This window comes from Podarcis melisellensis (genome assembly GCF_964234715.1).
Source record: "Podarcis melisellensis genome assembly, chromosome: 11".
NCBI classification, from domain to species: domain Eukaryota; kingdom Metazoa; phylum Chordata; class Lepidosauria; order Squamata; family Lacertidae; genus Podarcis; species Podarcis melisellensis.
Window position 1 is genome coordinate 37,246,508 of NC_138543.1, and position 27,009 is coordinate 37,273,516.

Sequence of the window (27,009 nt, forward strand, 5' to 3'; positions counted from 1 at the left end):
ATCCACGTGCAAAAGTTGCTCCTCCGACGCAAACGCTGCCTTTAAGCGTTCGAATGCCCCTTGCGCTTCTTCCGTCCAAGCAAATTTTTTCTTGCTGCTAAGACAATCCGTGATGGGCGCTGTTAAATGGGCAAAGTTCTTGATGAACTTCCTATAGAAGTTTCCGAAGCCCAGGAACCTTTGCACGTCCTTCTTGGTCTTTGGTGTTTTCCATTCCAGTACCGCTTGAACCTTGCTGGGATCCATAGCCAACCCCTTGTCAGACAACCGGTACCCCAGGAATTCCACCTCCCTGCTATGAAACTGGCATTTCTCCAGTTTCACACACAGCCGATTTTCTCGCAGTTTGCTCAGTACTTCTCTAACATCTCGCACATGCTGCTCCTCATTCTCTGAGTACACCAGGACGTCATCTAAGAACGCCACGCAGTTCTTGTAAAGCAATGGCCCCAGGACGTGATTCATGAATGATTGAAAGCAGGCGGAGCCCCCTTGTAATCCAAAAGGCATAACTAGGTACTCAAACGCCCCCAAGGGGGTGAACATAGTGGTCTTCCACTCATCCCCCTTCCTCACACGTATCAAGTTATATGCCCCCCTAAGGTCCAGCTTGGTAAAAATCTTCCCTTTTCTCACCCGTGTCAGAATGTCATCAATTCTGGGCATAGGGAAAGTCACTGGTTCTGACACAGCATTTAGGGCCCTGAAATCACACACAAGCCTGGGTTTGCCCGTGTTTTTTTTGTCCACAAAGAACACTGGGCTGCCCCCCACCGCTCGTGACTCTCTGATGAAACCTCGCTTGAGGTTCTTGTCAATGAACTCCCTTAACTCCTGCATCTCACGGTCTGACATGGCATACAGCTTGCCCACTGGCAATTGTGCTCCTGGGAGTAAGGTGATTTGACAGTCAAAGGGTCTGTGCGGGGGCAGTTTATCTGCTTCCTTTTCACTGAAGACGTCAATCAAATCAGCGTATTGTGGTGGCACCTTCCCCTTGTCAGTCACTTCCATCCCTGCTAGAGTGGCTCTGGCCCCTGCCTGACCCTCTCCCTCCTTGCAGTGTTCTAGGCAATGTGCTGAACCAAAGGAAACCACCCTCTGATGCCAGCCTACTAGCGGATCGTGTAGTGCCAGCCAGCTCATTCCCAGAATGATGGGAGCTCCTCCCAAGGTGGCTACATTAAACGCTATCAGTTCTGTGTGTCATGCCACCCTCATAATCATTGGTACAGTCTGTTGGCTCACTTCTCCCCCCAACAGTTCCCTCCCATCAATCGTGGTTACTTGCAAAGGCTTACTTAATGGGAGAGTTTGTATCTGGTGTTCAGCAGCAAACTCCTTACTCATGAAATTACAGGAGCTGCCTGAATCCAATAGCGCTTTTATCTTTAGTGGGTGTCCGTTTGACAGTTCCAGCAACACCTCTATCACAAGCGCTGGTCTTGGAGGTTCCGGCGTGGGCACATTCACTACTCCCTGGCCTGGCTGCTGTGCCCTGATGTTGGCAACCAGGCGTTGGCTTTTACTTGCTCCTCTATTTCTCCTTCCTCCTTTCCCCCAACAGTTCCCGCCATGCCCTGCCATTCCTTCCTTTGCGGACAAACTCTGGCAAAGTGCCCTGGCTGTTGGCAGAGATAACATCTCTTGGCACTCTTTCCCTCCTTCTTCCGCCCTTCACTGGTGTTTGAAACTGCGCGCGCGCGCGCTGTTCCCAGTTCCATCGGCTCTGCGGGCGGGAAAGACTGCTCCGGAATCTCTGGAATGCGGAAGTCCTTCCAACGTTCCCCCTTTCCTTCCCGCTTTTCCAAAGCTCTTGCTTCTTGGCGCGCTCCTATGGACAGTGCAGATTTAGTCAGCTGATCCATAGACTCCGCCCTGGGCGCCCGGGAAAGTTCATCTTTCACGGTCGGAGAGAGCCCTTCTTCAAATAACATTTGAATAGGTTCACTTGCTAGATCCCACCCCAGTCTATGAATAAGCATAGTGAACTCAGTCCAGTACTCACGTACAGATCGGCTCCCCTGTTTGCACCCCATCAACTGCCTCCGCACCACCCCCTGCTCAATCTCGCTGGAAAACATCAAGTCCATGGCGCGAAAAAACTTCCTCGTGTCCTTTAAGATATCATTATTGGCTGCCATCAGGGGTCGAACCCAGTCCCTCGCCCCTCCCTCTAGATGGCTAATTACGTACGCCACTCTAGAGTTCTCATCGGTGAAGTCATCAAACAGTAGATTGAGAGCATATTGCATCTCCGTTCTAAAGGCTTGATAGTTCCTGGGATCCCCCCCAAATCTCTGCACCAATCCAGGCACCTTTCTGGCAAGTGGGGCGGTTTTCCCCTTATCCGCATCTTGAGCCCTCCTCTCCTCAAGCCTCGCCGTTTGCAGCGCGAGCTGGACCTCCATCGCCCTGTACCTTTCCTCCAGGCTTGGACCTGCTCCAGCTCCTGCGGTTCCGGCTGGTTCGCTCATGATGCCCTCTGCTTGCACAAGCAGCTTACAAAGACTGTCAGATTGCTGTGATGGGATAATGAGCTGCTTGTGCGTAAAAGCTTGATCCCTCTGGTGTTTGGCTGGTCAACCAAACTGAGGCACTAACGGAGCCTCCCAAGGCGTGACTCCGTTAGTCGCTGGTAGAATCTGACAGTGGGCGTCTACGAAATTTACGCCAACATAAAAGTTGTTTCACGGACATGCGCCTTCGTGATTCTCTGCGTGACAGCTTCCGGCGAAGGGTGGGAGTTGCCAACGGGGGTCTTGTTACCTCTGCACTATTCTCACTAGAAGTATCCCAGAGCCCTCCCTCCTCCGACTCCCCTTCTGCCGGAGCTTCTGCTCTCCCCCTGCTGGTTCCCTCCTCCGCTGCAGAATCTCTCCGAGTCTGCTGGAGCCTCTGCACCATCTCTCTTTCCGATGGCAGTTCCCTGACACATATATTTTATTTTTCATATTTATTTTATTATATTTTAAAAAGTATACCTATTCAGTAAAAGCATATAGTGCTAAAAAAGAGGATATGGGAAAGCTGCAAGAATTTTTCACAATTGTTACACTATTTCATCACAGTTGTACATTCTAATCTGAGTATGACTTAGTTGAATGCCACCCATTATGCCATGGGGGGAGGCAGACCTCAAGTACCTTGATCTGATTAAATGTTTATTCAGCACCATAATTAAAAATCAGGTTTATTTAATGTTAAGAAGTTCAAAAGGAAGCAACTTTCTGATTGTCACAAAGGCCAGTCATCCAGCACAGGGCATATACTCCAGTTAGCTACAAAACAGGATTAATATGTTTCCTCCCGAGCTCAATCTGATGGGATAAAATTGTACTTCTGTTCAAAGCACTAGAAATACATTTCACAGTAGGCTCACTGCTAACAATTTTTATGCCTGGCCACACCCAAATTTCCTCTTCGTGTTGCATGACATAATCTTTGGGTAACAAAAATACAGAAATGTTACCACAATCTGGCTCTCTGAATGCAAGATCATTATTATTTTTTATCTTGCTGTCCAAGTTTTTCCTCTCGTTATCTGTAAATAATCTCATGTAATATTAAGAGGATTTTTAAAAACCTTGATGTAGCTGAGGGAAATATGCATAACTGTTTCAGTGGTTCTTCGCTGCATTAACCATTTAAAAAGCCTTGTTGGCACTGAACTGTGGAGTTTGTGCCTGCTTACAATTACAAACTTAGTGAATAGATTGGCAGACCAACCTACTGAAGAGAACTATAGAAATCATGTTGTAATTGTGGAGCCCTCCTGAAATTTTGAATACTCTCTTAGTTATGTAATTTGCTTTTCTGTATTGATTTGAATGTCACTATATACTAGAGGGGTGCATGGGGTGTGAGGGGAGGGGCTCTACGTCTGGTGTGGGACACAGTGTGCTCCTTCTGGGTTGTTTGTCCACTTTTGGTCTCCACCCTGCACTCAGTTCTCACTTGTGGCTCCTAGAAGCTGTCAGCATGCAACAGTGGAGTGGCCACACTCTGGGAAACAGTTTTGACTGGTAAGATAAACCGAATGAGGGTAGTTGATGAATTTCAACCCACTGTTGAGTTAGGTACTTTCACTGTATGTGAAGACAGGCTCTGGCGGATTGAGCAGACGAGATCAATAGTGGGTCAAATAGCTAAGAAGGCAGTTTCTGCATGTGCTGTGGAGGGAAGGGAGGGGCAAATGGGGCTAACCAACCTGGCAAGGTAGCCTCTGATCCTAAACCTCAGATATCTTCAGAAGAAGAAAAGGCTGAGGAGTAAACCCTATACAAATCCGGAGTGGAGTTTCTAAGATGGTTGAATGGGGTCTTGTATGCCTCAACCTGGCAACTCCTGCAGCCAAGCTGGTGCCAAACATATTGCTCTGCTTTCCTTTGGACCACATTAGTGAGGTCAAGAGTGGAGTCTTGTCATCTGCGCAGCCCAGGACCTCCATACACACTGCCCAGGCTTGCGCCCCAGGGAGGTCACTTAAGTGCTGCTAATGCATTGGTCTGACTTCACCCCCAGAGGCACACTCCCATGTCTCCCAAGACAGATGCCAACCACAGTATACTAGAGATGTTGGAGAATTCGAAGAAATGGAAGCAGAAACTGCCCATGTTCACTTATTCATCCCATGTCTGTAATGGAAATCAACCCAGTAAATATGATCAGTATTCACTTTTGTTGCTGTCTGCAAACAAAACATAAATTATTGCCTCCCCCTCCCCATTTCCATTATTTCCTTTCCATTGACATGAATGAAATGAAATAACATAATGACAACATAATTCACATAAGTTACATAATTACTTTCATAAATTACTTGAGGTATGTAATTTCACCACAGTAGTCAATGAGACACACAACATAGTTTTGGGTGGAAGACAAACTGCACTGTAATGGAAACAGTGCTGCATGTGATTAATATAGGGCAGAATAGGGTAGAACTGTACACATGAAGCATATAAGCATTCATTATTGAAAGTTTCTCATTTACTTTTACCAGTTCCACACTATTTTCTTTCCTCCACCTTTGTGTGTGTGTGTGTGTGTGTGTGTGAGAGAGAGAGAGAGAGAGAGAGAGAAGAAGGAGGAGGAGGAGGAGGAGGAGGAGGTGTGTGTGTGTGTGTGAGTGAGAGAGAGAGAGAGAGAGAGAGAGAGAGAGAGGAGGAGGAGGAGGAGGAGGAGGAGGAGGAGGAAGGGGGAGAGAGACTCCGCTATATAGAGGGAAATCTTTGAAGTCTGAAAGCCAGGCAGCTTGATAAATGTACACCAAAAGAACAAGCAAAACTCTGAACGGTATTAAAAGCACAAGTAGCATTTTGGTTTTAAACAGCCTTGAACACTCAATACATTCTACAGTAAATGAAACCTGTTCAGTGTTCCTTAACATATGACACATTTCAGAACATCATGGATATGCACATAATTTCAGTATCCAGCTGCATTTCCAGCTGCAGGAACAAAGACTTTGACTTACAACAGAGTATAGATGAAAAGAATATATGCCTAGCCATACCCACAATGCAGAAATTCTGTCCATTTGTTTACCCATTACCAGTAAATTACTGTAAATTCAAAATATTGATCTGGACACCTCTATATGGAAGCAAAGAGGTGCCATCGACTTTTGTTGTTTGTTGCTGGGTTCTATTCCCTGAAATCAATAAAAGCTACAATGTTCATAAACTGCTAAAGAGATGGCTAATGTTGTAGATATGGGGAAGCTTTTAGAATAAATCTACTTTCAGCTTTTGTGGCAATGTTTTCAAATATTGAAGTAATCCTAATGCATTTTCACAGTTACCTAAATATACTCCAGGAAATTTCTCACATGTCACATTTGTGAAATAATTAGGGCTTTATAAAAAATAAAACAAAAGCTATTCTACTTTCAGGTCCTTATTCTACCGCACACATCACCGTAACAAAAGTAATCTGCTGCTCATAGGCAATCTACAGAACATCATGGCCATGGTTTTTCCCAACAAAGAGCAACAAGTAGGTGAGAATGTATCTTTTGCAAGAAAAACTCTACTGGTAAAAATGTATAGGCTTTCAAGCTCTACAATTCCGCAAACTACTTAAGGAAGAAGTTACTCTGTATTCAAATTAATGCATGTGTAAACAACCCAGCTGTAAGTAAGGATTTCAGTTTTTCCAAGCAAGTTTACTCAGTTGCAGAGACTTATTTATCCACCTGGGACATCTTGAGTTTTTTGTCTCACCTGGGGTGTGTCTGTATGCTTGCCTATGTGTCCTATAAGAAGCAAAAGCCTAAGAGGCTAGGAGAGCCGGAAAGCCCTAGACCCGGGAAACCAGTAGGGACTGATCTCTAACACACTGGGTTAAAAAAAATGAAACAATTAATAATGCAAGTACAAAACTGCTAAGTATCCAATGCAATTGCTGTGATGAGTCTCCATATATTTTTAATTGTTATAAATAACCTCAACTGTGTTTGACATTTCTGTAAGCTACTAATAAATTCAATTCAGAATCATCGGTTGAATCCAACACAGTCACTGCAGAAGCAGAACAACTCATGTAAATGAACTTTCTCTCCCTTTTGTCTCCCATGTGTGCATGCACGCACACCCACACCCACACACCCCTGCAAATCTGCACCAGGGTGTTTGGGGAAAATTCAGAGCAGAACTGGAGGGTGGAGGGGAGAAGAAGGACTGTTCAATACATACAACTCATGTGTTTGTATTTCACAAAGTGGTCATTATTACAGTGAAGATACATTTACAGCATACTCAGATCCCTGTCAATGACATTTATTTCCAGGTCAGCATGTATAGCAGGGATGGAGAAGCTTTTGGACTCCAGCTCCCATCAGTCCCATTCACCATGGCCAACAGTGAGGAATGATGGGAACTATAGTATAAAAGCTACACTTCGCCATCCTTGATGGATAGGACTGCAACCTTTAGATATCTTCATTTTCAAGCATGAACCATACAGCCGTGGTTTTTTTTCCATTCTATGTTTAAGCTGAACAAAAAAACTTTGGAAACCTTTCTAGCCACAGTAATGAACTGAAGTGGCAGTGCACACATTCTTAAGAGCATTAGAGTTTTCTGGGCCAGGCCAAGGGCTCATGTAGTTCAGCATCCTGCAAGAGCAAACTCCCTTACCTGTGGTTTCTAGCAACTGGTATTCATTATTTATTTTGTATTTATTCAGAAGCAAACTGCCTCTGATCATGGAGACAAAGCATAGCCAGCTTCCTCTGTCACAGGAGAAGGTGGCAGAAAGCCTTGCTTCACTGAGTGTACAATAATTAAATGGATAGGGGATCCATGGGTGCAAATTGCCCTCCATATATGCCGCCCAATAAAACAGTCTCATTCTGCCACATTACTGGGCCAGACCTAGCTGGGCTAATTGGTTTGTCGGGACTGTAGCCAAGATATTGTTCTGTAAATCATTGTCCCATTTTTCAGACATTCTAGTCAATCACAGTTTTATTAAGAGTAAGCGGTTAGAGTAATTAACTTCTGTGCATGTGCCAAAAAATGGCTGCTGATTTTGAGCATCTAGCATGAGGAATGCAAATTGCAGAGAGATTAAAATCATCACAAAACCTCATATTATTGATTTGATAATGAGCAGAGGATGCACTTCAGTTCAAGGTAGTTTTTCTCTGAATGCCTTTGGACCATGACAAACTGGGAAAATTCATTTTCCTACTTGTTATTTTTGAGCTTTTTGTGGTATCACTAATTATACCTTTATCAATTACAGAGGCACAAACAAAAGCAAAAACCCTGGAATTGACAAAGGCCAAAGTACAGACTATTGCATTCAATGTGACATACTTGGCACTTCAAACAAACATTTTCTAGTCTGCTTTATCCAAAATCAAAATATTGTTCTTGTATTATAACCAAAGAATACTAAAGATAAAAAGGAGGCTGTAATAACAACAACAACAACAAAAACACTTGTCCCTTTAACTTGAAACATAAATTAGATATACAAGGGGCGTTCATTAAATATATCCCCTGATCCACTTCCGGTTATCGTAGGAGGATGTAACTGCACATGTATAATGATACATCTTTCCATAGGTAACATAGTAATTTGTAGCTTTGAACTCCTAACAGTTTCTCTGTTACATGTGCCAACATGGAGTAACGTCTGAAAATCGAACCAGTTGAATGCAGAGCTGCCATCAGGTTCTTGTACTTGAAAGGGTGCACACCATGGGAGATGTTCGATGAGATGAAAGGGACTTATGGGGAGGCTGCCCCATCGTATGGCATAGTCAAGCACTGCTATTGTCAGTTCAAGTGTGGTTGAACTTCGGTGGAATGGCTCCCATTCCTGGGCGACCACACCCCTCCATTGATGAAGACACCATTCGGAAAGTGGAGGCTGCCATTTTGGAGGATCGCCTCATAGCCGTTCGCCAACTAGCTGCAGATGTCAAGATCAGTGTGGGCTCTGTAGAAAAAATAATCTATGACCATTTGCACATGGGAAAGGTGTCCACATGGTGGGTTCCCCGGCTGCTGACGCCTTTTCAGAAGCAGGAATGAGTCACATGCTCACGGGCTCTTTTGGCCATGTGTCACAAAAACCATGAAGACTTCTTCGCCAGACTAATTACTCAGGACGAAACCTGGGTCCATCATTATGACCCAGAGACTAAATCCCAGTCCAAACAATGGAAGCACTCTGCCTCACCACCTCCAAAGTAAACACATGTCCAACTGTCAGCGGGCAAAGTCATGCTCACGGCCTTTCGGACCAGCATGGAATAGTGATGATGGATTTCCTGGCAAAGGGTACCACAAGGGACATACTACAGAAATTGCGGAAGGCCATCAAAATCGAGAGGCGTGGTATGCTGACCAAAGGTGTCCTTCTCCTGCAGGATAACGCCCCAGTTCACAACTCGCATGTTGCTCAGACGGAAGCATGGTCCTGTGGCTATGAAATCCTTAATCACCCCCCTTATTATCCCGACCTCGCACCATCAGACTTCCACCTCTTTCCAGCCATGAAGTTATTTTTGAAGGGCAAGCTTTTTTCAAATGATGAATGCTGATTTCTGAGGTCAAGTTGTGGCTTCTGATGCAAAATGCCGACTTCTACAGATGAGGTCTCCACAGCTGCATAAAGTGATGGGAGAAGTGTTTGACTCTTGCTGGTAGCTATGTAGAGAAGGACTAATAACTGTGCCCAGTTTCATTTGTCTCAGTCCACGGGAAGTATGTCAGGGGAAATCTTTAATGAATACCCCTCGTAATATGCACACCGTGCCATTAATTAAAACATTTTAACACTAAAAAAAATAAAAATGAGCTCCACAATAATAGCGTGGAGCCTTTCATGACTTGATATTTCTTGAAGTTTGATCAAATGAAATTCTCAACAAGAATATACCTTACAAAATACTCTTCCAAAATCAGTTTGGTTAGCTAAAAATCCCAAGCTAAACAAGAAACAGTGAATTTGTAAATAGCAATTTAGTACATATGCAAACTTTATAAGGTAGCAACTTACAATTAAATAGCAAAAATCCTCAGCTAACAAAAACCTGAGTTGCCCCAAGCAGCCAACCAAGAACACAACCAAACCAGGAAATTTGTAGATTTGTATTATTCAATAATTGCTTCAACATCTGTGCAGCTGAAAGGAAGGATACTAATACTGAACTAATAGTAGAACAATCCATTATTACTCATGCCAGATGGAGACTGCAATCTAGGAGATACTATGGGTCGTTCTTGGTGTGATCAGATCCATAGAGACATAGTAACCAACACTTCTCTATAACCTTATAATGCCCTTCCATGACAGCAGAAATACAGAGCAGTGAAAATCTTCTTAAAACTAATCCCATTTATCCACTCAAGATATTCTTCAAATGTATGCTCTGCCTTCAAGAAAGGATATCAAGGAAGCATCTTGCAGTTGTAAATTGCTGCCAGGTCAGATTCCCTAGAAAAGATTTCTATTTGAAACGTGATTTGGGATATAACAATCTAGATAGCCTCCTGCTGAGTTCTGAGATAGGAAAAGCCAAACACAAGCAAGAAAATAATAAGGAAAAAAGAAAAGAAAATATTTCCATAATGTCATTTTTGCCCTAATACATTTATCTGGGTTCCTTGTTTCTGGCTAATTAGGGCAGTAATCATAGAACTTATTTCCATGTTTGTCTGCACTGGGGGGGGGGGGTGAAATTATTTTTGCACACACACACACACTGCAAATGATTTGTCAGAATTGGTCATATATGTGGATTTTCAAGAAAGAGGCAATGAAACAGATATTGTGATTCCAGCCAGGTGCTTTCATAGCACTTCCAAAACATTAGGATATCTCTTTATCACTATTTTCTGTAGTGACCTTTCTGTGGGTGTCTGCTATAGAACTCCTGGACAAAATGAGGACTTGGATGGTGCCTTCCTAGAGGAGATTACCAAACATTCAAAAAGAAGATAGTCATGGGAGACTTCCAACTACCCCAATATCTGTTGGAACAAGTGTTAGAAACTGAAATATGAAAGCTAAGAGCTAAATAGCACCTTAAACCTAGATTATAGATGCAAAAATTGAATGCCTAGGCACACTTTTTTATAACAAGAATATAAAGCTGAAAACAAATGAACTGCAGCTAAAATCTTATATTTATTTTTCACATGGTCTAGTCCTCACCTGAAAACTGCAAAGAAAAAAACCAAAGCCATGCTTCCGCTGCCTACCTCCCTAATATTCTTAAGAGGGTCTCTTCTCCAGTCTTCATAGAGTGGCTGAAAGTGGGGAGGCAGAAAAAGGTCCTCCTTTCCTTCCACTCTGCAGTTTTCAGTGGAAATCTTAGGCGCAGTACTGCGCCCAGAACTCAGTAACTGCTTGCGCTAATGAAATTCCTTTGTCACAAAACACATCTAGAATGGGAGTTTCAAAGGCTGGTTGGGACTCAAATTCTGCAAGAACATAAAGTCCAACAAATTCCAATTGCCTCACTGCCAATTTCATTTGCCAGAAGGTGGAAGAAGCAACAAGGGGATCACCTCTCTTAGACCTGGTCCTCCCCAACAAGGAGGAACTGATCAACCAAATGGAAGTACTGGAGAACCTTGGAAGGAAGTGACTGTGCTCTCTTGGGTTTCATTTTATGCAGGAAAAGGAAAGCTGAGTACAGTCTGACATGTACTCTGGACTTTAAGAAGGGTGATTCAAAAAGCTTAAGAAACTAACGGGAGAAGTCCCATGGTCAGAAATTCTCAAAGAGAAGGGAGTCCAAGATGGATGGGAGCTTCTTAAAGGTGAAATGTTGAAGTTGCAAAAGCAGGGAATTCTAACAAGAAAGAAAAATGGGAGACGTCTAAAGAAGCCAGGGTGGCTACATAAGGAGCTTACAGATAAGGAGAGGTGTAAGAAGAAGGGAATGTATTAGAAATGGAAGAAAGGAGAAATCACAAAAGAAGAGTATACACAAGTAGCCAACAGTTGCAGGGAGAAGGTCAGGCAAGTTCAGGTTTGCAAAAGAGGTTAAAAATAAATTGAAAAGGTTTATTTGGCAATGTTTAAAGCAAGAGGAAGAACAAGTGGTATTCCCCTTGTATGGCGAAGACTGAGAAATGCTACTGAGTGACAGCGGGAAGGTGGAACTGCTCAATGCCTACTTTGTCTCTGTCTTCATCCAAAAGGAAAACAGCGTCCAACCTAGTGATAACAGAATAAACAATGCAAGCAAGGAGCTGCAGCTCAAGATACGAAAAGAGGTGGTAAGGAAACAACTAGCTCCTTTAAATTAATTCAAATCTCCAGGGCCTGATGCACCCAAGGATGCTAAAGGAGTTTGCAGATGAAATCTCAGGGCATCTGTCTATAACCTTTGAGAATTGTTTGAAAACTGGTGAGATCCCCGAGGACTGCAGGCAGGCAGATGTTTTCCCCATCTTCAAAAAGAGGAAAAAAGAAGTCCCAGTTAACTACTGACCAATGAGCTTGAAATTAATGCCAGAAAACACTTTGTCTGTGAGCACTTAGAAATGGATGCTGTGATTACTAAGATGTAGCGTGGGTTTTTCAAAAACAAGACATGCCAGACGAATCCATTCTCTCTCTCTCTCTCTCTCTCTCTCTCTCTCTCTCTCTCTCTCTCATTTTGCTGGTTTGGGCCGAGTTCTCCAATCTGTTAAGGTCATCTTGAATTCAGATTCTGTATTCTGCTGCATTGGCTTCCCCTCCCAGTTTTGGGTCATCTACAAATTTGATGAGCATCTCCTCAATACCTTCATCCAAGTCACTGGCTAAAGATGTTGAACAACAACGGGCCTAGGACAGAATCCTGTGCCCATTTGTCACTTTTTCCCAGATGACACTCATTCAGTCAGACAACCAGCTATAAATCCACCTAACAGACATCTCGTTCAACCCACATGTTACCCAGCTTCTCTGCAAGAATATCATGGGGGATTCTATCAAAAGCTTTACTGAAATCAAGATATACTATGTCCATAGCATTCCCCTAATCCACCAAGGTAATGTTCATGAAAGCTTTGAAATATTTCCCTTGTTTAGCACATTTAAGTTCCACTTAAATTAACTCACTTTTGTAGTGGCTGGTTCCACTAGTCTCTGGCGATGTCTTGTTGAGCTGAAATGGCTCTTCTGAGGTGTCCCTTCCTGACAGTGAATAAAAGGTGGCAAAGGGAGGGGGACAAAAAGGGGAAAGATGGATCATGGGAAGGGATGGAATGGAATGGAAAATGACCAGGGAAGGGAGAAGGAGACTATTTAACTAAAGTGTACTTTCACTCTGTTTCTAAAAAATCAATCAACAATTGCAACATTGATGTAAAGATATATAGAGAGAGAGTCAGTAATAACACAATGTGATAACTTTGGATGGATCACATCCATAGTAAAGTGATCATTCTATTAGTTTCAGTGGGAGACATTTAAGCACTTGCTTAATTCACTGAATTCAACAGATTTTCACAGTGCTCAATGTTGGATTATATCCTATATGTCTAATAAATACAGTTGTTTTAAAAATGGACCTGCTGTCCATATTAATTTTATTATAGGTAGCCCTGAACCAAATCTTTATTATACCCTTAGCATTAACAACTACTGTCAAAAGCACAAGATAAAAATGTACTAAGATTTAATATATAAAAATTACATTTTTAATATCAAAAATAGCTTTTAACATCGACATCATTCAAAACAACTGCTTTTAATTATTAAATTATTTCCTAAACAATACACCTTTTAAATATGTTAAATTAATGGATTGAACCCATTTGCACTTACTTATACACTTGTGCTATTGGTAAGTAAATTTTGTTTATAAGAGAAACCATGGCACCTTGTGATGTTTAGAAAATTGGGGTGCTAAAAAGTTATTTTTTATATCAAGTGACATTTTAAATGTGAAGTTTAAGGCTGCAATGGTCTGGGGCAGAGATGGGGAACCTGCAGTCCTCCAGATTTGGGGGAGACTACAACTCCCAACAGCCTTGATCATTGGCCATATTGGTTAAACCTGATGGAACATGGAGTTCAATAGAATCAGGAAGGCCACAGGTTTCCATCTCTGATCTAAGTTGGTATCATCCTGCTTGGTATCTCCATAATATTCTACTTATGGTATACATGCAAAATGCTCTATCTCCACCTTCACACACCAACCCACTCATGACATCCAAGAGATTTTAAAAATCAGCATGATGTGGATATGGAAATGATAAGAAAGCAAGTTAAAACTACTGTAATATCACATCAGCACTTTAAATGCATGCAGATAGGGTCTCATACATACAGGATTCACAGGGAATCAGGGAATCATGATCAATCAAGTACTTAGAACGTGTGATTTAAGGTATCTTAATTCCTACTTTGTGTCTTTCATTTAACTTCTTAAAATAAACCTAGCATTCAGAGCGTAACACAGAGCATGTGTTTTTAAAACACATATGCACAATATATCTTGTGTGTCCTCATTATACAGTAGATCTGTATTTACTTATTCCAGTTTATTAAAATGGGGGCCTGCCTTCCATCCCTTCCAAGGCTCCTCCTTTCCCAGATGTTTCCCAAGCAGTCTCAAACTGTGTCTGCATCCTTCTGGTCTCTGTTCTGCCCTCCTCATTATTCTGAGCATTCTTGGGGTAGGAGAGCTTGCCACAACAGGAGAGGGAGATCCCCTGGATTCTTCAGCAGCCTCTTGACCCTGCTCCTCTGCTTCAGCCTTGAGTACTGATCCCTGTCACAGGCCCTTTCTGCTCAGTAAACCCTGTTGCCCCTTCAGCATTCATCTCCTCCTCCCAATCTTCTCCCTCTGAACTCTCCTACATGTCCTACCACCAATCCCCTGGCTCTGAGCCTTCCTCCTCTGGGGTTCCCCGGCTGGTGCTTCCCACCACTCTTCTTCATCCAGTCAGTCCCTGATCTGACACAGCTCTCAACACCTGGGTTCTCAGTATAACACCTAACCAGACTAGAGGCATTATCAAAATTCATAGGAGTACATACTACACTTGGGAGCTGACCTGGAGGGCCAGATTCTGGCATGAGGTCCTGAAAACAGGTTGACAATACTCTTGGTATAGTGGCCAACCTGCTACCCAATGGCCTCCGTCACTGAGCTGGCTGAGTTGTCTCCAGTGTGGTGTTGAAGGAGTCCAGGCCTGTGGTCCTAGACCAGTGTTTCCCAACCTTGTGCCTCCAGCTGTTTTTGGACTACAATTCCCATCATCCCTTGCCACTGGTCTTGCTAGTCAGGGATGATGAGAGTTGTAGTTCAAAAACAGCTGGAGGCACAAGGTTGGGAAACACTGTCCTAGACAACTTCAACAGCCCAGCCAAATATCAATTTAAAGTTATGTAGCAGTGTCTAGCATCTTGCCAATGTTATCTGTCCACTTGCTGTTAGACAAGGTATTCCCATCAAGTGTTGTGATCAAGTGTCATAGGAGTAACTCATTGATGTGGAAGACACAAACCAACCAAATCAGCTTACAACCAAACTTGACCTCTACCCAATGCATGTTACCACCCTGTGTTAACATTTGTAGAATCAACTCCAATGGTCTACAGCCTCTTACCAATGCCTTTATTCATGAAATCTATTATGAACAATAACCTCAGTTAGTTTTTCTCTCATTGGGCCTTTCTCCAGAGTGCAGAGGTGGAGATATCTTTCACCTGGCTCACTGCACACAGAATAATGCTGTTCTCTGATAATGCTGGGGGAACTGCTGATGTGCACTGTCTGCTTTCAGAATAACTTTAGTTGTATTTTCATGACCGTCAAAAAAGATGCAGTCCTGTTCACCCTTCTGGCAAAGATTGTCAAATTCCTGATCCAGGGATTTTCATAACGTTTTCTTGGGCCCTCTTGACTTTATTATGGTCAACTATAAGCCTCTTGTCCTCTTCAGTGATAAAGGCAGCATCCATAAAGGTGGCAGTAGTGATGGCAGCTGTAGCACACAGGCCAACACCGTTTCTGATGCTCTGCAGAACAACATTATGTATTTCTAATGTGATGTAATCTGTCTTTTTATTAGAATTGGAAGGTGTACTTGGTTTTCCTAATGTCAATTCTTAACTTCCCACATTTCCAATTTGGGCATCAGCCATTTATTATTCATTTTCATCAGCAGAGAAAACTTTTAATTTAATGATATTGAAGCATCCTGCTTACTGTTCTGCTTATATTGAGTAAGACTTCTTCTCTCGCCTTCTTGCCACCTCCTCCTTTTGACTTGTCTGTTATACTCAGGCAGATCTGGCAAGCCAATCAGATGTGGTCCAGCAGAACCAGTCCTCACTCTCTCTGAGTTTTAATGAAAACAATTTCCTTCACAGGGATCTTCATCTCAGTAAGGTATATACAGTTAATGTGAGCTTCCTTTTTGCAACTAACAATATGTAAAATATGCATAATATAAAAATAATAAGAAAAATATTGATATATAACATTAACTGCAAGAACTTGGCATCATTTTTAATTATTTTAAGCAATTTTACACACATTCTCCATAATTTTTTTTTAATAAGACCAGTTTGAAGTTACTGGCCCTTCCACAAAAACATAAAAATGTCAATATTTTTATGTAGTTATTTACCCTGCAAAACTAACCAAAATATGTTCTGAATTCCGAAGTCATGTTAAACTTTTTAGCACCCCTCATTTTTGGAATTTAAAAGTGGAGAAATTCAACATATCCTATGTTATATATAATTATCAGGTTACTGATAAACATACAGCCTCTTCACCATCAAGTTTACAGAAAAAATGTTTTCTATACAGTAATTCATTTGATGCGTTAACAAAGCTGTCTGGAGAGATAATAGCTCAAAAGAAATTATCCTTCAATAAATACATTTCCCAAAGGTCATTTTATTACTAAGACAGATAATTGGCACTGCCACAATCTGACAAACTATAGTTCTATGCAATGGGAAGTGGCATGAACATGACATACCATATGAGTAGAAGCTTTCCTTAATTTATGCAAGAAACAAGTGTTTATATCAATGTTAAAAATGTATCTGAAAATTCGGTGGTCAAATATCTCAGATTAGGTCATAATCTTAATGAAAATATATAGTATTGTTAAGAAAAAATATCAAAGGAGGCAGAAAGACAATTATTCTTAGAAACATATTCATGCAATTAGATGAGAGATATACTTTTATCATATTGTCAAATAGTAATAAAGTAATAGTCTTGTCTGGAAGGTAGGAACAGAAGCAATTGGTTTTAAATTTGTCCAATTCAATCTGAGAACCTGCCACGCACAATTTAGGTAACTTCTATTAAAAATAATAAGAATGAATATTGGTCCATATCCAAATACTGAAAACATCAAATATTGATAATTCTAAGGAACAGGTTGGCTGATTTGGAAAGTACAGCTAACTAGCATTCAGAGGACCGTGAAAATGGTGCTTGGTAAAGGTCCAAAAATTCAATGGAATTGGATTCAAACCATCCTTGGATACCTCTATAGAGACATATTGCTTGCTAAAGGATTTGACATGAAGGAACATTAAGTTTATGGTTTTCCTTTCAAACAGAACACCAAACAGTCAGCTTTGTAACATATTGTACACATTATCAAGAAATGTTGGTGCAATTATCAAAAGGCATTAATGAGAAGTACGATACAAGCTGTAGACATTTAGTTTGGCCAAATGCCAAACGCTCCAGCTATTAATGTAGCAGCTCTTTTTTCTGCTACACGAGGCCACTAGACTACAGAAGGAGTGAACCCATGGGAAACAGTGTTAACTCTTTTGTGAAGCTTAATATAGCTTTAATAATAGTACAATTGACTGTTACAAATAAAGAGCCTTTGAGATAGCTTGGCAAACACATAATGATAGATAAATGGCTTGAAAACATCAGACAAAGCAAGCAAATACACTGCTCTCTGTTATGCCAATAGAAGCATCACCTAATCAGAAAATAATTTGAGCAGTGAGCCCAGTATAGAAACACAATCATAGTGTTTTGTTCTGATGTACAAGCTTCTGATAAGGATCACGTTCTCAAGAAATACATTCTTCCTGTTTGCAGCCGAACCTGGCTGTGCAGAGAGCTGGTTCGTTGGTTCCCTGAAACTCATTTCCACCTGCCTCTTCAGAGCAGTTTAAGAATGGGGTTAAAGTAAGAAATGCCTATGAGCATACATGCAGCATTTTTAATTTTAAGCTCCCCCATAAAGCACGTGTGGCAGGATAGGCAAAAGAATATACTGGTTTTGTGCTTTTATATTCTTGCAGTATATTTTTATGATACAGCATTGTATAAATAATTTTTTATAAATAGATAGGTAGGTAAATAAATAAATAAATAGTGAACTGGTGTTTAATTCACTAATACACCTGTCAATGGCATTCCAAACAAGGGAGGAAGCTACATTCACCTCACTGGGGAAAATATGCATTTTGACTCCTGTTTGCCAAAATTGTGTATTTAAATTGTGTGGAGCTGAAAATGAGGTCAAAAGGTATGTCATCTGAAAGCCACTGCATTATTCTATTTTAGAAATGTGCACAACAGCTATTGATGTGCATCATTTAAGCACTATAAGAACAATGCAGAAGTTTCCTATTGTTATGACAGAATAAAGATGTTTAGCATCCAGAACAGTACTCAACTAAACCTGTAAAATGCATCTAAAAACTACAAAACAGTGAAAACTGAACTTCTGACCTACTATAAAAATATTAGATTACATGCAGCTATGGTTTCAGAGGGTGCAATCAAACTTTTGTATGCTCAAGTGCATAACTGAGAATATTAAGAGTATTAATGGTGTATAGCCCATTATAAGAACAACAACAAAAATCCATGTGGAATATATGAAACAAGACCTCTGTCCCTAGGGGGAAACAGTGTTTAGCTCCATTCTGATCCATTTAGTATATACTAAAAATGCTCTTTATTCTTTTTTTAAAAAATGGTCTAATGAGCAGGTTTTCTTTTCTGTACCATTATTTTTTTCATTACCATGCAATTACGATGGTAAATACTGATTAGGACGTCTAATTTCTCAATAATCAATTAAATCAACAAAAGGAACAATCCCACTCAAAGTCTCTGGAATTTTCTACTATCTCACTTCCTCATATATAAAGCACTGTTTTTCATTAATACATACAGTAATGCTTCAGCTCATTTGTATACTTCCAGGCCCTTACCAAAGAAAAATCATTTCACTATGAGCAACAGGATGCAGAGCTTCCTTTCCCACCAGAACATCTAATTACCCTAGATTTCTGAGACCAGGAATGCTAAAAATTAGGTCAGAACTCAATCTAGACTATTGTTTATATTTTTTGTACTTGTTATGAGTTTCTTTCGATAAGCAATTTTGTAAGCAATCTTTATTTGATTTCACTGACACTTTGAGTACTTATTTTCTCTCTGTTTCACACACAGGGGTGGTGGGGCAGGGGGACTGGATTACAATGAAAAGGAACTGTGTACTCCTAGGGAAACTCCACATACCATGCAATTTCCTCTGAGTTTTCAAACAGCTTGCCTTGTTGGCTGTTGGGAGTTCCAGCTCCTTGCATGGTTCCCTCACCCACTCAAATGACGCATTTGATTACAACCTGAATCTGCAGTTTGATCATACTTTCTGTGAGAGCAGAAATATGCCCAAAGGTACTATAAATGATTAAATCCCCTAATGGTTCCTTCAGCTGGAAAAGTTCTTTGGGAGAACAAAAGTCAAAGGCCTAGATTGCTTCCCTTTGAACTTCATCCAGAAGAAGAGCTTGCCCTCTCCAAACCAAGAAAGCACTGTCTCAGAGAGGCATCTGTGCAGAAGCCAGTAGCAGGCAGCAGCGCCCCCTTCTGCTGGCCTCCTTCACTGGGCTGGCTTGCTCTCGTGATGAGAGATCAGTAGGCCAAACAGCCTTGGCTTCCCCTGTATTGAACTGCCTTGACTAGGGAATTTGCCACTGTAACTACAACTATCATAATCCTAACTGCAATAGCATATAAATTTCTGCTGAGGCCGTCAGGAACACGGGCAGTGGTGGGTGCTGCTTTTGCTTGCTCAGACCTTCTCTCTTTTCCTAACTTTCTCTAACTGAAGACAATGTTTGTGGCTTGTCAATATAAAAATTAGTTGCAACTGAGTGAGGGTTGGAATTTTTGCATAAACCCTGATCTGCAGTCTCCATATTTATTGAGTCCTGGTGTGCACAAGCACTATTCCTTATTGGGATTTCACTGGAGTTTCTATAGTGGCATTAAGGCTGCCCCCACAGGTATTTTGTGCCACACAGATTCTGAAAGAGGCGAGATGGAAGGTTTCTGCCTTTAGGAGCTTCACAACATAGGCAGAGGAGAAGAGTTTTCAAGGGCTGGCTGGGAAAATGGGCTGCACACCTAGTAACCAACACTGCAGAGGGCTTACACCGCTTAGCAACTCTGCAGCACTACCACCATCATGGAGCAGCTGAGGGCCTCCTCTTCTGGACAGCAATTAATATCTCTGTTGCTCTCACTGCTTTGCAGCAGTGGGTTCTATAGCCACCGTTTCCTGTTCCAGACAAAGAGGCAGACTTGACATCTGCTTTGGTTTTAGCCACCTTGTGGTTTAGTAAGGTTGGGAGCATGCAATGCAATATCCTGGTCTTCTTGAACTGGTTGTGGGGAAAAGCCCTGCCACAGAGGCTGACCAACATTTTAGGCTGAAATTGGTCGCCAACAGAACCAGTGGTCCTCTCAAAATGAAAATTATGTTCCTTGATGTAGAAGGTATGCCCTGAAACTGAAAGGTTCAATTGACAGACCTCTGAATACTTTTTAAGGACATATTAAGCTGTCCACTAACTAAATTTACATAAAATTATAAGCAATTTACAGTCCCTTTTCCGAAATCTTTGTATTTATCAAATCCTCATAGGCGCCGACTCCATGGGGCCTGAGGGGGCCCGAGCCCCCTCAAAAATTCGTTTGGGGGGGCTCTGCCCCCCCAATAATTTAAGATAATTATTACCGTATTTTTCCCTCAAAAAGAAGAAGCGGCTGCTTTCCTGCATTCTGCTTCACGGTCTTATTGCCCAACTCCCTCTGTTTCCTTGCTGTGTTTGCTCAAACGGAACAAAGAGCAGGGAAAGCCCCTCCCCTCCAGGCAAGCAGAGTGTCGTCTCTGTGCTCCAGGGGGGGGGGGGAGAGAGAGAGAGAGAGAGAGAGCACTGGGGAGCTGGCTGGCTTGGGTGGGTAGGTGAGGGAAAACTTTTGCCTTCTTAGCCAGCTGCTTCTCTGCACATCCCTCTCGTGCTCCTTGTCCGTTCTGTTTTTCCTTCCCTCCCCACTTAAAATGTGGTTTAAAAGCATGGATCCACATGGATCCTCAGGATCTTTGCATTGGGTCACCCCAAATTCACCAACAGATCACATAGCATGTCCATGGCTACAGCCTGCCCCCCCAAAATCACGCACCCACTGTTGCCTGGGGCTGCAGTGGTGCAAAAATGTGGTTAAAAAGCATGGATCCACATGGATCCTCAGGATCTTTGCATTGGGTCACCCCAAATTCACCATCAGATCACATAGCATGTCCATGGCTACAGCCTGCCCCCAAAAATCACACACCCACTGTTGCCTGGGGCTGCAATGGTGCAAAAACGTGGTTACAAAGCATGGATCCACAGGGATTCTCAGGATTTTGCATTGGGTCACCCCAAATTCACCATCAGATCACATGTCTGTGGCCACAGCATGAAGCACAAAAATGATACATCATTAATATTCGCCGCCCACGGCGGCAGCCAACCTCACAGGTTCACTTAAGGTCGGGGCAGCCCAGGGCTCGCCCCTTTCGTTCCCCCAGCAGCAGCGGTTTGGAGGTCTTGGGCCCCCCCAATATTTTTTATAAGTCGGTATGGGCCCCCCCAATATTTTTTATAAGTCGGCGCCCCTGCAAATCCTTTATGCTGTCATCATTTTCTTCTCTTTCACTGCTCTCCTCTCCATTCTACAGTTGTCTGCAATTTAATTTCCCCCCACACTCCCAATGCACCATGGGTGATATACACTGAACCCTGTACCCCAGTAGCACAGTGGGTATGGCTGCTAACCAGTAAGTTGAGGGTTCCAGCCCACCCAGGGACAGTGAAGGGAGTTGGAATAAATGACCCCCAGGATCCTTTCCAGTTCTACAATTCTATGATTCTATAAGATCTCTAAGTTTACCAGAACCACACCTTATGATCAACCATTTCCCCTTATGCCTCTGTCTATATTGCAGTTTCTATAAATGAACTGGAACACTTCTACAGTTCAACTACTAGTAAGTCCTAATACTGTAATCTCAGTCTTTCTAGAATCCTGTACAATGGGAGCTTCCTCTGACTTCATGATAAGGGTCATATTTTGTGATTGTTCCAGCAGAAATAATGTTTAAAAATATTTGGCACCTTAGATTTTAAAAGTTTTAAATTCTGTATCCAATGTCATTATCTCAAAGACTTCCACCTTTACAATGGGTCTTCTCCTCTCTTTCTTCTTCCTGTATGCTCCCACCACCAACTACAAATCTGTTTTTGAGTTCGCCCAACAAAGCAGATTTGTATCTGAAGAAGTGTGCATGCACACGAAAGCTCATACCAAGAACTAACTTAGTTGGTCTTTAAGGTGCTACTGGAAGGAATTTTTTTTGTTTTGACTATGGCAGACCAACACGGCTACCTATCTGTAATTGGGAGGCTCAGTAAGAGAAGAAGTCATTTTGCACAGGCAGAAGTCCTTGTGCTGACAGGATGGCCTTGTGGGATAGAATGTATATTTGTGGGATAGAATGTATATTAAAAAATTGTTTTAAAAATCACAATAAAATTCTAATAATTTAAGAAAAAGCACAGAACTTGACAAAACACAACCAGATATACCCAATCACAATAGACAGAGTAAAAATCACAGCCAGTTGAACCTTAGAAGACAATGAGATGTGGAACAAGGTTTCAGAAGGTGAATGAAACTCCATATTATGATGTGGTCTTGAGTTAAAGTTTATAAGCCAACCCAGTACATTTCACTGCAAGACAAAGTATAAACAAATAAATGTATTAACAAGATAAAATTGGGAGGCATATTATGTGAAAACAAACATAAGAACATAAGAAAAGTTCTGCTGAATCAGACAATACCCACCAAGTCCAATATCCTGTTTTCTACATTAGACAATGAGATACCTATGGAAAGGCCATAAGAACATGAGGACTATAGCCCACTTCTCCTGCTGTTCCATCCAGCAACCATTATTCAAAGGCATACAGCCATCATGATTCCTAGTCACTGAGAACATGCATTTTTCTAATTCCCTTTTAAAACTCTCCAAGACGTGGTAACAGCCACCAATTTGAGGAACTGAATTCCATAATATACTTATGCACTGTGTGAAGAAGTACTTCCTTTTGTCTGCCATGAATGTCCCACCATTCATCTTCCCTAGATGACTTGGCCATTGTACTCCATGTTCTAGTAACTTCGAGATTGGATTATTATAATGCATTCTATGTGTGGCTACCCTTGAAGATGGCTCAGAAACATTTTGTTCCAAAATGCACAAGCAGATTACTGGCTGGGGTTCCTTTCATATCTCATATAACAACTGCACCAGTTGCCAGTTCACTTCCAAACCAAATTCAAGGTGCTCAAGTTATTGTTTAAAGCTCTAAATGACTCGTGCCCCCCAAATACCTGAAAGATCGCCTCCTTCCCTAAAGACCCTCTCTGGTGCCAAGATTGGCAGAAGCAGCACCCTTAGTTGTTCTATCACTCTTAAAAGCTTGGGGGGCTGATGGTCCAGGAGAGGGCATTCTCTGTGGCAGCCCCTAACTGTAGAACTCCCCACATCATCTGTCTCTGTCAACAGTGCCATATTTTATGCCATCCAAAGTCTTATGGGAAGTTCTAATAGGAGGGCATAACAGCATAAATGATGATAATAGCTATATCAGAATTAATCAGATACTGTTTCCTATGAAAAGCATTCCAAGTCACTGTCCCTTGAAGATCTATGCTAGATGATGAAAGAGACAAGTATCAGTTCTACAAACTATATAAAATGTTTGGGCCTCCTCATGACTCAAGGTGTATTTAACCAACAAGCTATAAAAGGATGCCTCAGTATCCCACTCCCACATCAAAGGCTAATGCATATAAAATACTGTGATCGTAGTATCTCCCCTGCCAGGTAAGTAGCATATAACAAATACACCCTGGTTTCTCTTCAGATCACATACAAAATATTATGATGTTGAGGATATACCTTGCACCAGGAGTTGAGATCAGCTGAAACAATCAAGTCTACAGGGCCATTTATCAGACAGGACAGTTCCACTAGGCAGCACGATACAGGGATGCACCAGCAAAACAAGGGTAGGTGTGTGTGTTTTGCCACCTACATTGCTATGAAATTCTGTTCTTTAAAAAAGATGCTGCCACAGATTGTCTGCTACATATAGGTACAATATGTGACCCTCACCCTCTGCTGCCTCTCTGCTGAATAGTTTGAAATGCACTGTATGCCAGATATCTACGTACATTAGGAAGGTCTCTGTACCTCAGCCAATCCTCGTCCCAAAATTCATGTTCCTTCACACATTAGGGGAGAAAAAATGTACCCATGTCTTCTAAGTTAACACACATATCAATATCTGCAATAATTTTATACTGAATCAGATATAGTCTTATGAAAGCTTTTATGGAGTGTTAAGAACCCTCACAGAGGAGAAAGACTCTCCTCCCTGAAAGAGAGGGGAGTGGTTGTGGGCTGGAGCCCGAGCACCGCCCAGCAGGGGGCATTGCCCCCTGCCTCCAGCTCACCTGGCTGGCGCTCACGCCCCCCGGTGGCTACCCAACCAGGTGCCGCGGTGGGGGCGTGTTCAGCAGCCTTTTGCTGCAGCGTCAGCCTTTCCCTGGCCTCATTCCTCATTCCTCGTCGTCGTCCCATCACGAGTCACCCACCCTCCACTCCCTTTTAGTTAGGGCTTAGGTCATTGGCCTTGCTATGGACCTTAGGTTGGTCGCCCTGGTTGCCCGGGGGGCCTGGTAGGAGTTTTTCCATTTGGCAATAGGCTTTTTGGTTTTTTCGCCTACCTCGTAGCAATCGTCACAACTTTTGTGGTATTGGTGGGTAGGTTAGGCATTGGAATAATGTGTTGTGGTGTGTCGAAGTGCTAGGTGTGGCCATCGCCTATGCCTTCAATTTTTAGGGGTATTCCGTTAAAGGAATCTGGCGGTCGTGTATTCTGTCCGATGCCTGCTTGGCGGGAGGCCATGGCACGACCCGCGGTGACAGCAGGGGTGAGCCTATAGTTGAATTAGCATCAACAGGTGATGAACCCCTGGTGAATAAACCCACTTGTTTCGATCCAATGCCTAAGCCAATACCTTTCATTGCTGTAATCAATAAAGTTGTGGCCTTTTCTAGCCCATTAACCTTATATCACGTGTCCTTGTGTCTTCATTTCACTTCGCGGGGGTCGGGCCCTCGAACCACAATATAGATACACCTCAGTGTAGAGGTGCTCTTTAATGAAAGAGACCATAAGGCACAGTGACATCAGCAAACCTAGCCACGTGTCAACAATGCTAATTGATGCTTTAAGGACTCATATTTTTCATACAAGAACATGGTAGCAATCCATAGAACAGAGTGCAAGAACAGAGTGCAATGCATAAAGAAAAGGTAACAATAAAATATTGTGCTTTAGCAAGTACTAAATGCATACTGGTAAAGTAGAGGATAGGTCTTCCCTCTAGGCATGATAATTGCTAGTTTTTGACACCTTAATTTTCAAAAAAAAGAGGGGGAGGAGTGTACAGATTGTTTAAAACTTTTTGAAAGCATACTACAGAAGTTAATAGCAGAAGTGTGGTGGTGTATTTTTTGAGAAATTGCTTGATTTTTATTGAAGACAGAAATGTCCTTTACCATAAAGAAAAACCTGATTGGTTTTATGCAAGCACTATATTTACTAAAAATGTAACAACTTTGGCTTTTTAAATCCTATAGTCAAAAAATTTGTTTATACTTGCAGCAACAATAATAAGCATGGTTCACTTTAGCCACAGTCATTCCAATGTTTTAGGATACACGAGTTCAACATTATAAACTATGATTTCTCCAATAGTATCGATGAAAACAAAGGAAACTATATTATTTTTTTAAAGGCTCCAGAGTCCAGAAAGCAATTTTCTCAAAATGCCTCAACCAGCTCAAGTTATCTAGCATTGATAGTTTGTACTGTAATATGGTATTGTTGGTACAGTACATGAAAACCACTACACTTCATAACACTGAGCAGTTAACAAAGCATCTTTCAGTAAGGACTTGCAGTTAAGAGCTGAAGAGTTTACAAAACTCCCAGCACTCTAAAAATATACAAAGCTGCAATTTAAAGCCCCTCTGTACCACATACTGAAACAATGGGGTGGTATAGCAAACATGAGGAAGGAAGTTTAGTCAAAGATGAATGACCAAACCATATTCATTCCTAAACAATAGACTGCAACAATGAAGTTTAAAAGTATTGGTACACCCACCTTCAGTTGTAAAATTTATATTATTTTGTTTAAAATTCATGTATCAAATGTTGGTTCATATAAAATATTGAAGTGTTTGTGCTTAATCCATTAATGTGTTTTTTAAAAAAATACTTTTAAAATTATTTGCCACTCACAAGTCCAGACAACAAAGGTATTAACATGCCTAAACAGAAAAAATATAGTAACTTTGAAACCTTTAGTGATAGAACAAATATTCTGAAGTTATTTATTTTGGCAATGTATTCAATGATTGCCATAGTTTTGTTCATATTCCACCCCCACCCCCCGCCCAAAAAAAGGTCCCAGTAGTATAGTCCCCCCCATTTTTACAACAAAAACAAAAACACATCCACCTATGAACTGGAAATCAATCACACTCTAGCATAACTTTGTGCTTTTTCTTAAAACATTATACTACAAGTTTCAAACTTGCAATGAAAAGAAACCTCAGTACCCATGTATGCTATTTAATTCTGAGAATAAACCTTTAATAGTTACCAACATTTATTTGAATGCTAAATGGTTCCACACTTAAGGTTATTTTTGCACATGTCAGTCATCATAATGCTACTAAATATCACATTTGTAGCTCTTTAGTGTCAGCTTATATTAAAAATCAAACTTCTTTCCTCAAGGAAATGTTGCTAGAGAGAATTATTTTTCACCCCTCCTGGGGAAGGAAGGCAGACAGTTTTCTGACAAGGAATTTTTTGATGAGCCATCTATCATGCTGCACTTGTGGCATGAGACCCAACACTTTAAAATTACCCCTAGGTTTTTGCATAATACATGAATGCAAATCAAACTTTTACAACACAATTCCTCACTGAGAAAGCATAACTCATGAACTAGGTAACCTACCTGAAGCCCTCGTCTCCTCAGAATGCTGGACTCGTCCATTGCTTTCCTCATTCCTTCCACAACAATATAGCCATGCTGTACTATCT

General features: G+C 41.6%; 1 protein-coding gene across 6 annotated transcripts in view; it reads right to left on the reverse strand.

The window, feature by feature from the left end:
• MAST4 (microtubule associated serine/threonine kinase family member 4) overlaps positions 1–27,009 on the reverse strand; it is a gene marked incomplete at its 5' end in the record, with an annotated part of 206,005 nt that overhangs the window by 128,854 nt on the left and 50,142 nt on the right. For 3 of the 6 annotated variants that reach the window (XM_081929313.1, XM_081929314.1, XM_081929310.1), the window contains one exon: positions 12,580–12,654. The exons of the other annotated variants lie outside the window; for them this stretch is intronic. In XM_081929313.1, the coding sequence (XP_081785439.1) occupies positions 12,580–12,654 (75 nt within the window). The remainder of the gene's footprint in view (positions 1–12,579; positions 12,655–27,009) is intronic. 6 annotated transcript variants of the gene reach the window in all.